Source organism: Lynx rufus, unplaced genomic scaffold (genome assembly GCF_022079265.1).
Source record: "Lynx rufus isolate CCGP_SWC_20201006 ecotype Redwood Valley unplaced genomic scaffold, mLynRuf1.p SCAF_15, whole genome shotgun sequence".
Taxonomy (NCBI): domain Eukaryota; kingdom Metazoa; phylum Chordata; class Mammalia; order Carnivora; family Felidae; genus Lynx; species Lynx rufus.
The window spans coordinates 38,459,186-38,471,827 of record NW_025814829.1 but is presented as its reverse complement, the minus strand read 5'-3'; the positions used below and the strand labels follow the sequence as shown (position 1 = coordinate 38,471,827).

The 12,642-nt window shown below is 37.0% G+C and overlaps 1 protein-coding gene across 2 annotated transcripts in view; it reads right to left on the bottom strand.

Annotated features, from left to right (window-relative positions):
* Positions 1-12,642, bottom strand: part of DHX9 (DExH-box helicase 9) — a 52,721-nt gene that overhangs the window by 12,269 nt on the left and 27,810 nt on the right. For both annotated transcript variants that reach the window (XM_047076877.1, XM_047076878.1), the window contains 8 exons: positions 12,255-12,344; positions 11,997-12,158; positions 11,778-11,855; positions 10,588-10,779; positions 5,658-5,799; positions 5,141-5,223; positions 2,549-2,705; positions 493-593 (listed from right to left, as the gene is read on the bottom strand). In XM_047076877.1, coding sequence (XP_046932833.1) covers positions 493-593; positions 2,549-2,705; positions 5,141-5,223; positions 5,658-5,799; positions 10,588-10,779; positions 11,778-11,855; positions 11,997-12,158; positions 12,255-12,344 — 1,005 coding nt within the window. The remainder of the gene's footprint in view (positions 1-492; positions 594-2,548; positions 2,706-5,140; positions 5,224-5,657; positions 5,800-10,587; positions 10,780-11,777; positions 11,856-11,996; positions 12,159-12,254; positions 12,345-12,642) is intronic.

Genomic DNA, 12,642 nt, shown 5'->3' with positions numbered 1-12,642 from the left:
TACTCTCCATCTGATAATGTCATCACCATACAATCTCTCTAATCTAGGAGGATAGCTGCTGCTTTGAAAATTTTATTGTATATATAGATCACATGGAGACTTTGTTAAAATGTAACTTCTGATTTAGTAGAGCTGGGGTCGGGCACAAGACTGCCTCTCTACCAGCTTCCCAGGTACTCTGGCCCATAGAAAATGTAATAGCAAACTCTTATAAAATGGAGTTATTTCTAACCACATGTGGCCTTTAAACATCTTACTATTTCCTCCTCCTCCTTTTGACCTTTCTCCAGAGATGATTTAACTTGTGGTATGAAAAGAGCTTGTCACTACATGGAATTCTTTAGAGTGAAATACATCAATTAATTAAAAAACATGATAGCTTTTAAAAAGGTTTTCTTTAATGGTAACTCATTGCAACTTTTTACTTTAATCATTCTGTTCACTGCATTAACCACCTGTCCCTAATGAAAATTCTCCATGAGATTCACTTACATCATCATCCTCAAAACCATCATCATCCTTCTCCTTCTTTTTCTTGTCCTTTGGTGGAGGAACAAAGTGGGTCATCTGAATACAGTCTTCCAAAAAATATTCTGCCAGGACAATCCAGTCAGGTAAGTACAATCAACTTTCAGAATGGAACAGTCTTCAAAACTCATTTTCTAATTCATAACTCAAAATTACCTTAATACCCTCAATCTGATTCTTCACAATTGGCAAGAAATTCCAGTGTTAATAACCTCTTTTTCCAAACTTAATGTTTGGACTAAGGCTTGGGCCTTGCAGGTGGGTGAAGTGTCTCTCATTCATGTTCCCACTAAGCCAGACAGTGTATCCCCTATATGCAATCAAACATCTGTGGTATGGCTGCAGGGCACACGCACTGGGTTGTACACTCCCATGGTACAGCAGTTAGATATGGAAAGAGAGGTCTATACAGTAATATACTGTAATCCATCCTTCCTCTATCAGGACGCACATATAAAATGGTCTCCCTTTGGTTATTACTCTAAAGAGGGACATCAGCAAAGTTGGAGTATCTGCTGACCAATTATATCCCGGAGGTTCTCTGCTGGGTCAAGAAATGTCTCATAATCTATGAACACTTCCCCTCTATATGCTAAGAGTCCCAAGTGCAAATCATCACATTATACCAAGGGTACACACAACCTACATGACTCATCACTGACGATGTTAAACTTGTTCACCTGAGGTAGTGTTTGTTAAGTTACTCCAAGTTACTACAAACAGTATATATACAAGAATATACAAGTATACTCCAAATTACTGTGAAGTTACTTTTGCTTCTCCCTTTCTACACTCTACTCTGTGGAAGCAAGTCATTAAGCACAATACACTCAAGGGACTGGGAGGTAAGTCATGTTTTCGAGGTAAGGAGGAGAGTACATAATTTTTTGGGAATTATATGAGATCTGCCTTTGTTACCCATTTATTTATTCAACCACCATATAGATTCATGGGCATTTATTTTATCCTTAGGGTTATAATTCTGTACTATGTTCCTTTCTTTTTGGTCAAATTATTCCAGCTCTTTCCAGTTGGCTCCTGTGTCCCTCAGTCTCCATCACTGTGGTCAACAGACAGAGCTAGGAAATATATGCATGTATACTCACCTGTGTATCCATACATATCTGTAATGATTTATCTATTCACTTGTATCTGAACATGACATCTTACTGATTGTCTCTAACTGTAATCCAATACCACCCAGTTTATTCAAAGCTTCCCTCCTACTTACCTATACCCTCTAAACTCCAACAGTAAACCTGACTCCCCCATCTGCCATCCACTTAATTGTTTTTTCAATCTCAATATACATGTAAAGCAGTTTTAGAATTGTCGCCCTTACCCTCACAAGATACAACTGCCCTGGCTTTTATTTTAGGCCTACTCTTACTTTGGAATTTCAAAAAAAAAAAAATAGCATGCTAAATAGCCATTTATCATTTCATACCCACATAGCAAAATTTTTAGCTTATTTTCATGCCCTGAATTTGACTGTGCTAGAATTTATTTTTCTAACCAAGCTATTAGATGGCTGTCCTAAAAAACGGTAATAATAAAATCTTCTGAAAAAGGAGGTCCTAACCATCAGAAATACTTGATCTTGAAACACACACCTTAATGTCATTTTAAAATATTCCTGCTCTGGCTCTAAGAAAGATTCTCTTGTTAATTTGACTCTGGCTGCTTATACTGTTATCTTCCATAAACATCTATAGGCTATACTGATTTACACCTGACTGTATATAATTCTGAAAGCTATCTTCGGCTGTAAGGAAGAGCCAGGAAATTTACTGGACTTGCCAACTCCTCAAGAAATGAATGAAACTTGTTCTTGCTCCTCAGATTACACTTGCCATAGTTTGACTAAAAGCCCAAGAATGCCATGATTCATTTGATATTCCACATTGGCCTGTATTTTAAATGTCTTTAGAACTATTATTCCAATCTCCAAGATTAAGAAAATCCAAACACTAATGCATAAAAGAAGTTTACCTTCCCATCCCACCTCCAAACTATTTACCTTGAACTGGATAAGTCCTTCCGTAAACTTCAATGATGGGGCAATTGAAGAAATATTCACAGAACATACTGGTGTCAATAGTAGCAGACATGAGAACGATGCGAACTTCAGGATAAGCCTGAACCACATCACGCAACACTACCAAAAGGAAGTCAGTCTATTAAAACACAAATGAAAATACAATCGCGTAAGTTCATTCTAATGAAAGACACCTAAGAGATTTCTTGTTATGCAGACATCAGTGAAATTCAGGTTCTTTGGTAGCTTCCAGAAGTGTAACACAGAGGGCCACTGTGAAATTCAGTAGAATTTTTAATAACAGTTTTTAGACTAATAGCTGTGGGGATTAGAAATGAGTGCTATTTGGACAGGAGAAGAGGAAAAAAAAAACGACCGCAAAGAATTCATCAAAATTTTCAATGTAATTTCTATTTGTAGGCAAACAAACTTTAGCTACAGAAAATGGGAAAGCCATGAGCCCAAACTCAGTTATCCAACCACCTGCAAAGCTAAAATGTCTTACAATGTTACAAAGGTTGTATTTGGTTCATTCAAACAAAATAATGGCCAAAATAGTTATTACTTAATAAGGTACCGTACCCATCTACCTACCAAATAACACAAAAGTTACAGCCCTATAGCTGTAAACTCTTCCCTGGCTGCAAAGCCCTCTTGCTCGTCACTTTCTGCCTCCCTCAACTACAGAAAATGATCCCGAATTTTTATTCCTTTTCATATACCTTTCCTCTCTCATCTATGCAGGTACCCTACAGACATATATATATTTCTATTGGTCAGTGCTATCTAGACGTTTACTTACATTTTTTACTTAAAGAGTTTTTAAATTGCTTTGGCATTTATCCTTAATCTATCTGGAAACTGATTTTTGTATTTAGATAGGAGGCAAGGATCCAACTGCACCTATTTCCTTATGGATGACCATCTGTTTCCAGCTCTATTTGCTATAGAACCTATTCCCCTTTCCCAGTGACCCAACGCATCATCACTCTTTTACCAAAGGTGCATTCAACACACCATCTGTTTCTACACTCTGAATAATTCAGTGGTCAAATGGTCAACCCAGGGACTATACTATCTCAATTACTAGAACTTCCAAGTTAAGTGCTGATATCTGGAAAGCCAAGACTATCCTGTCTGCTCTTCTTCAGAAATCCTGGCTATTTGGGGCCATAAATTTTCCCTGTAAATATTCATAATCAGCCTGTTAAATTCTATGAAAAACACTGATGAGAATTTGATGAGAACTGCATTCAAACCACATCAACTTGGGAAGAATGGACATCTATATGATTGACTTATTCTTTAAGTACTTGACATTCTGACTACAGCAATGTTATCTTTTGTTTTCTAGCTGTTTGTTTTTAATATACAAAATACAAATGACTCGGGTAATTAACCTTTTAATCCAGCGGCATTGCTGAATTTTCCTATTCCTCTATTATTTAGAATAATTCATCTGTAAGTTGGATAATTTAGGATAAGGTTCATCTGAAAGAGAATATAGTTTCTGCAAAGGTACTTTTTCATTTTTTCATTGAATGGTACCTTCATATTGACCTGACAGTCTTTGAAGGAAAGTTGACCGAAACTTTTTTTTAATTTTATCTTTTTTAGGAAAATAGCAATGATGATCCATGATGTTTCCAGTAGGATTTGGAATAAACTAAAAACACTGGATTGTACCCACGCTGGTGAAGACAGTTTTGAAACATTTCATTTTGATTAAGTTCATTAGAAAAAGAACTACAGTTTTCAAGAGATTCTGAATGACAAAAACCACAAAAATTTTATCCTACTGGAAAGTTAAATTTCAGATTTTAAAAGTTATCTGATAAACCAAACTTTCTTAATCATTTTAGCTCAACCATAAAGGTCAAAGTTTTCCCAAAATAAAGATGGCTAGCAACAACAGCTATAAGAGTCCTGTCTGAAGAAAAGGCCAATGAATGTTTTGAGCAACAGTGGCTTGCTAACAGTTTGAATGACATATTGTCTATTCAATGACACCTCTGGATATGGAAAATAGTGGCATAAAAACAAATTGTTGCTTTATGGTATCAATCTTCAAATCATACAATTATATAGTAATTGTATACAATTTTTGTCAAAGACCAAAAAAGGGAAGGGTGTGAAATAAATTCTAGTTTCCTCCTAATTAGAGCATGATTATCATTAACATCTGAAAAGATCAGAGCTGCACACATCCAAAAAGACATTACTAATTCTATAAAATTTAAAAATAACATTTACCATAGATAAACCTCCAGTTCAAAGAAAAATTGATTAAAATTCTATCAGTGTTTCAGTCATGAATAGTTCAGTTGCTGAATTATGCTAGCTCTTACTAATCACTGCAATGACACTTAACAAGAGAACTTTACTTTCAGAATTCAGTGCATTTAACCAAGAAAAAAAGGTTTACTGCCTGTGCTAAACAGTTGTCTACTGTATTAGTGACTGAAGTTTCTGATTTTGATAGAAGATGTAAAGTGGGGAAAGGGAAAGACATTCTACTTTAATTTTTTAAATTCAGAATCCTAGCATTAGTACTTTTACTCTCAAGTTACTCACATTTATGTCTCTTTCGTGTATTTCATCTACAATTACATGACTGATTCCTCGAATGCCTGCTTCTAATTTTCTTAGGAGCACACCTGGAAAAGGAAATGAGAGCAACATCTGGAGTTAAGTTTCTATGTTGATTACAGTAGGGAAGTATAAAAAGTGAAAAGAAACAAACTCCTCGACAATCACTATGCTTTAGTTAATATAACCCCACCATCATTTTAAGAATGACACAGCAACCTGAATACTTAAGTTACTAAAAAGGTTAACAGTGTACTCTGAAACATATTTGTTTGACGAAAAGAGTATTAAAAGATGCAACTCTACTAACCTAAGCTACAACAAGAGGGTAACTTCATGCTCTCCTTTTTGGAAAAAAGTGCCAGAAGTTCTATTTAAACTGGAATTCTAAGACTGGCTCCTGAGTTCTCATTTCTAGCCACTCTGCACCGTACCAAGTTTTCTTCATAAACGACACAATATAAACCCCCAGCGAAAGGCCAAAATAAAACCCATTACTGACCGACAGTACAAAACATTATGCTGGCATGAGGGCGGGGAAGGACGGACTCAAATCGAACACTGTAGCCACAGCTTTTCCCAGGCTCTTCTCCTCTCTCATATGCAACTCGCTCAGCCACGGAGACTGCACTTATTCTCCTGGGCTGAGATAAGAAAAAAAGAAAGTCATTCAAAAGCTAAAAAAACTACAGTTATACTTATTAGGGAGACTAAGTTAGTGTAGTAAATAAATCTGTCCCACTGCCAGATCAACAATCAACACAATTAATAGTAATGAGCTTTTCAGCAAACTCCAAAATTTATTATAAATCATAACAAAAACAATTACCATTTAATTCTGTGGCAAGACTCTTAAAAATGCTGTTTTTCATTCTGTACATAAAGGAATCCTCAGGTTTTTATAGAAAATAAAATTTATCCACCACTGGGCTAAATGCTTAATGATATTCAGAGTAATTTTCCAGCAAGGAAGGGGGTAGGCACACAGTGGGAGATGGTTCCGGTAACTTCGCATCAAAGCGAGGGCACATGTTTAAAAAATTATTTAACTGAGCTGTACAGCTTTTAGAAGGTCAATACGCTCCTTCTTTGCCATATGTACTATGACCATCTTTCATTTGATCATTTTATTAACTCATAAAGTAGTCTTTGAATATTTGTATCAGGAGCCATAGACAGTGCTAGAGATAGAAAACTGAATGAAATCATGCCTGTTCATGGCTTACATGGCGAGGAAAACTGGAGTGTATATTACTATTTCCAGCAATAAATATGCTAAACCCAGGGGGAATGCCATAGGCTAATGTTTTAAGCGTTGGACCTTAATTTTTCTGAAAACAAAATCTTCTGAAGTATTCCATATTCTTGTAGGCACACAATATTTACATGGTGGATACTATGGCTATGATGATATCCTGGAGGTACATGCAGATTTATAAAGACTGAATGCTTCGAAGTTGACTTGAATTTGATTTTGTCAAAAAATTCTTGATGGCAGGGTTATAAAGTACAAGTTCCTTGCTTGGGAAAACTTTTTCTGAGTTTCATGTTTAAATATCAGTATGTTATCCCAGGTTATGACAGTACTATTTAAGAAATCAGAGAATAACAATCTTAAAAAGAAAAGAATCCGTAACAAAAATTCAATGACTTCACTAAAATTATCAATATCCTTTGAATACAAAAAAATGATTTATGATTTTTCTATCCTTAATTTAAGAGTCTCTTAGGTAATGGGGCTAATAACCAATATAGGTAAGTATGCAATCACCTAGTTCATATTTATCCTGTCCACATAGGTATTAAAAGATGCCTTCTTGAACACATGGTGTTGAATTTTCCTGAGCTTATACTCTGCTTTATGTACCTTGATTTGCTGACCTATGCTAGTTTTTACTGACCACTACTGACCTGTACTCTGCACCTCACTGTCAACAAGCATCACATGAAGAACTGAGCTCTGTATTTATCCTTCAAGAGAAGAGTTCTGCTATACACTTATATCAGGAAATGTGAAAATGATATTCCACTAATAAGCACAAAATACAATGTTTTCCGGGACCTTTCAAGAAGTTTGCTGCATTCTACAAACAGGTAAATTCCGGACACTGCTATTATCTCCTTGCTCTATTTTTGTCTCTTCTGAAGTTCTCAACATTTCTACTAACTAGGTGACTTTAGAAGAACTTCAAATCTATTAGGATATTTGACTCTTTGGAGGTATATTCATAGGTTACTGGATACTTGAGGGTTGATTTTTATCTCCCTGGTGCCACTTTCAGGTCTATCATCTTTGTAGTTTCCAGCCTTCTAAAATGACTACAGACAGGATGGGGCGCCTGGGTGGCGCAGCTGGTTAAGCGTCCGACTTCAGCCAGGTCACGATCTCGCGGTCCGTGGGTTTGAGCCCCGCATCAGGCTCTGAGCTGATGGCTCAGAGCCTGGAGCCTGTTTCCGATTCTGTGTCTCCCTCTCTCTCTGCCCCTCCCCCGTTCATGCTCTGTCTCTCTCTGTCCCAAAAATAAATAAACGTTGAAAAAAAATTAAAAAAAAAAAAGACTACAGACAGGAGATGGCATATTCCTTAATTAGTACCTATTGTAGTTCTTAACTCTATGGCCCCCAAACACAACTGTCTTAAGAGACTCAAGAAAGCCATGAATGAAAAAGGTTATAAATTAACATAAGAGGTGCTAAAACAACCATCTTCAGAAGCACTATGGGCCACATTTTCTTGAATATGCACAGAAAACACCAGTATCAAGAGGACTATTCATCAAAACAGCAGAGAGACAAATGACCCTGTAATCTTCTTCCCTTAATTTTTGTATCCTTCTCTGACCTCTCAGCTTCCAGTTTCCTCAACAGTCTTCACTTTAAAACAAAAAAAATCCATTTAAAATACATATTGAAGAGGGGCGCCTGGGTGGCGCAGTCGGTTAAGCATCCGACTTCGGCCAGGTCACGATCTCGCGGTCCGTGAGTTCGAGCCCCGCGTCAGGCTCTGTGCTGACGGCTCAGAGCCTGGAGCCTGTTTCCGATTCTGTGTCTCCCTCTCTCTCTGCCCCTCCCCCGTTCATGCTCTGTCTCTCTCTGTCCCAAAAATAAATAAACGTTGAAAAAAAAAAAATTAAAAAAAAAAATACATATTGAAGAAAGATTTTATTCATAAATGATTTGATGGAATTTTTCCTAAGAGTATGATAAAGTGCATAAAAGTTTATTAAAACAAAGGAAACATTAGGACATCATACAAATTTTTAAGCTTTTAAAGACTTATTACAGGGGCACCTGGGTGGCTTACTCGGTTAGGCGTCTGACTTCGGCTCAGGTCATGATCTCACGGTCCGTGAGTTCGAGCCCTGCGTCGGGCTCTGTGCTGACCGCTCAGAGCCTGGAGCCTGTTTCAGATTCTATGTCTCCCTCTCTCTCTGACCCTCCCCCATTCATGCTCTGTCTCTCTCTGTCTCAAAAATAAATAAATGTTAAAAAAAAAAAAGACTTATTACAGGAAAAAGGCATCAGAGACTGATTTTGGGACAAGCACTAGGACAAAAAGATTCAATGTAACAGTTCAGTCACTTGTTCAAAATTAGAACACAAGCTACATTCCCAACTGATGTAAAATTTAAAGCATAAGTTAAGTGACCACCTGTTACGAACATTCCATCCAGAGAAGATGAAATAATTCTCTGAAGTATCTTTCAACTTCATGATTCTATCACTTTATCAAAGAAAACAAGAGGACTAATAGAGAAATGAAAGCTGTTTTCATATGCAAAGAAGTAAAACATTTGACACACCCTTCCATCCTGTAGCTCACTGCTTACATTTGTTATAGTCTATCTATGGAAACCTGTGCATTTTACAGATCAAGCCATTGGAAATGTCCACAAATTACTTGGGAAGGGACACACGCTAGTAAGCAAGTTATACAAGTTGAAGACTGTAACACAAAAGCCAATTTTGTCTAGAACACATAAAGCCATTTTTGGCTGGATCAACTTGGCTTTGACATTTATTGGATGGCTAGTGCGAACACACCTTCTCACTTAAGAAGCGGTTTTATTCTACTCATGACATGTGAACCACTTTCTGAGTGAGAACACAGGTTTTCAGCTCATCTGCTGAATTCTGCATTTCTTCCCACATGACTATTTTTGAGATTAAAAGTGGAGAGTGGTAGTAAGGAGGGTGGGCAGAGGATAGCTTAAGACTCCTAACAATACACCTCCTACAAGATAGGTAAACATTAAGAGCAAGGATATTTTACTGATCACAGTACTTGGGGTTAGAACTTTCACTGTAAGGCAAAGGATTCACAGTCAGTGTTGGGAGTGGGAGGGGTCCTTTTCTAGAAAAAATGCAGACTTACCATATCTCTTAAGCCTAAGATAGCACTGATTTTTAATGCAACATTCATTCCTTCAGTGATTCTTTTTTAGGCTAAAAAACCCAACTGTCACATCAAACACAGAAACCAATTAAAAGATATACCTCAATTTCAGAAATTTTTTAAAAATATGATTTGTACATATACACATAAACGCACAGGCACAAACATGTTTTGCTATTTCAAGGTTCACAACTCCTTCCCAAAAATCAACTGTGTGTCCCAGGTTATGAATCCCTAAGTCAAGGGTCTGAGCCAGCCTGAGAGGTGGTATCTAGTTTATTGCAATGCTCTCCTTCTAAGTGCCAGAAGTACTGGGTTAGAGCTGATGAGAAGTGCTTTAACCTGAGAAGGTTTGGAAGAGCTAATCAGCTCTTCCCTATTGCTAATAAGGTAATACAATGTCGTAGTTAAAAGGAAGAATCCTGAAGGCAAGTCGGTTGGTTTTGAATCCTAGTTCCACCATATCCTGTGTTAATAACTTGAGCTATTTATTTAGTATCTTTTTGTACGTTAATTTACTGAAGGAGAAATATTAAACAAAATAATAGGTACATCTTACAGTCATAATAAACTTTAAAGGAGTTAAAAAAAATACCAACTGTTTAAAACAGAACCTGGCAGAGAGTAACCATTCCATTAGCGTCAACCATTACCTGTTCTGTTAGCTTCCCTACTCTTGCTCTCAGTATTAAGGTGGTAAGATGGAGAGGACCAAGATTTGCACGTGAACTTAAGGAGAAAGTACTCTCAGTCCTGTCTGATTCTAGGCCAAAAGACTCCCCCTAGCCAGCACAAAAAGAATCACTCACATGGCTCAGTTCAGCCCATCAGTGTAAGAAATTAGAACAAGACTTAAATGCCTATTTTTTTTTTTTTTAATTTTTAAAGGGTCTAACGTTCTACCAATTTCAGTACCTTATGTGGCTACAAAGGGGAGTTAATCAAAGAATTAGAAATAGCCTGGCTGCTACGTTTTTCCTACTCTCAAACTCGATCAACACCAGACACATACCTTCTAAGTTGGCTTACTACTTACCTGAGTTACTACAATATTACACTCTGCTGCTCGGTCATTCTGGATGAAGTCATCTAGAATAAACTGTGGAACCTGTGTAGTTTTACCACATCCAGTAGCGCCTCGGATAATGATAACTGAATTTTGACTAATTGCTTCCAGGATTTCACTTTCAAATTTCTTCACAGGCAGCAACTCTCTCTCCTGTAAGATCTGTTTTATAAAAGTTACATATCAAATTTCTACCAACATATACATTAGAAGCAACTGTCTTAATCCTAAAAAAATTTCCCATCTCTATAAAAACCCTCCTTTCCACTAGCTCCATACTCAAAATACATTTTTGGGAGGGCGTGCCTGGGTGCTCAGTCGGTTGAGCGTCTGACTCTTGATTCTGGCCTCAGGTCATGGTATTGAGCTCCACTTCAGGCGCCAAGCTGAGCAGAGCCTGTTTAAGTTTCTCTCTTTCTCCCTTGTCCCCTCTTCCCCACTTGTGCACTCTCTCTAAACAAAATAAATTTAAAAAACCACATTTTTTTCCGTAAAATATACATATTTATATCATTAACAGAACTATCTCTTTTCACTAAGTTTCTGAAGAATCTATCTGTGGCCTTGTCCACACCCTTATTTTCCTCCTTTCTCCCTGAACATTCAATACACATTCCCTTTCTTGTAAGGTGTTAATGTTGTTTTACTCAGGAAATAGTTAAAAATGCCAAAAAAAAAAAAAAAAAAAAAAAAGGAGGGGGTATTAGCCTAATGTCTTCATTTACATTAGAATCCCAGGCTCTTGGGGCACCTGGGTGGCTCAGTCAGTTAAATGTCAGACTTTGGCTGTCATGCATGATCTTGCTTCTCAGGCTCTGTGCTGACAGCTCAGACCCTGGAGCTTTCGGTTTTCTGTGTCTCCCCCTCTCTCTTGACCCTCCCCTGCTCACACGTGATCTCTCTCTCTCTCAAAAATAAACAAACATTAAAAAAAACAAAAAACAAAAAAACAAAAAAAAAAAACAACCCCAGGCCCTTAACTCAAAACATTATTCTCAGAGGTAACTACAATTACTGGTTTCATAAATACCTTTGATCTATATTCCTAGAAGGGCAAAATGTATCATCCACTTTTTTTTTTTTTTTTTTGTCTTTTTTTACCCTACCTATAAAGTTCTGAAGCTCTGGGTACCATATGTCTAAAAACTTCAATGACTTACTGCTTGCAAATCATGATCCTGTTCCAGCTGGTACATTAACTCATTCTTGAGGTCCATGCTAATTTGTTCTGGAGTAGCCTGTAAAATGGGAAGGCAACAATCAAACAAAAGTACATAACTTATATTTAAATTGAAAAGTTTTTATAATCTGGATATCTTAATGAAATGTATTCAAAAGCTTAGATAAGAGTCTGAGCTCAAAAACAATGTTGCACTCACATAAGCCAGGGGCCCCTCATCAATGTTGCTACTAGTCCAAGGATTCCAGTTGGATTGTGGAGGTGACCAAGGAACCACACCAATTTGGTTTTGTCGCTGAGATGGCTCAAAGTGAGCCAATTTGCCAAGGTTAAGTACAACAGGCAGAAAAGGATCCTCAGGCTATTAAAAAACAAGAAAAACAAAAACGGCAATACCAGTTAGTTGTCTGACTAGAGATGTTCAATACAACGGTGTATTAAATAACTGTATGCTTACTGGGGGCACGATCTCAAGATTTAGCTCCTGAATGACGTTTTGCAGCTGATGCTCTAAATCTTGTGAGAGGTTAACTTTGTAAGGCTCCACCTACCGAAAAAGGAAAGCCATGAAAATTATGTAATATACATATGAATAAAAATTATGTCACATATGAGCACTACTCAAAACTACTATAGCAGTGTTAAGAGCATATAGTTAACTAGGTCTACAATATTCATAAAACAAACAATAGGTCAATTCCCTGTCATGAAAAAATGACTTTAATGATTATTTACTCATTGCCCACTCTGAACACAGCATCACGCCAGACAGAGGATTAGAAGGGCCATTTCCATTTCTTGAGTAAGATTCCTAAAACTATGAATTAAACTTCTTTAGCCAAATA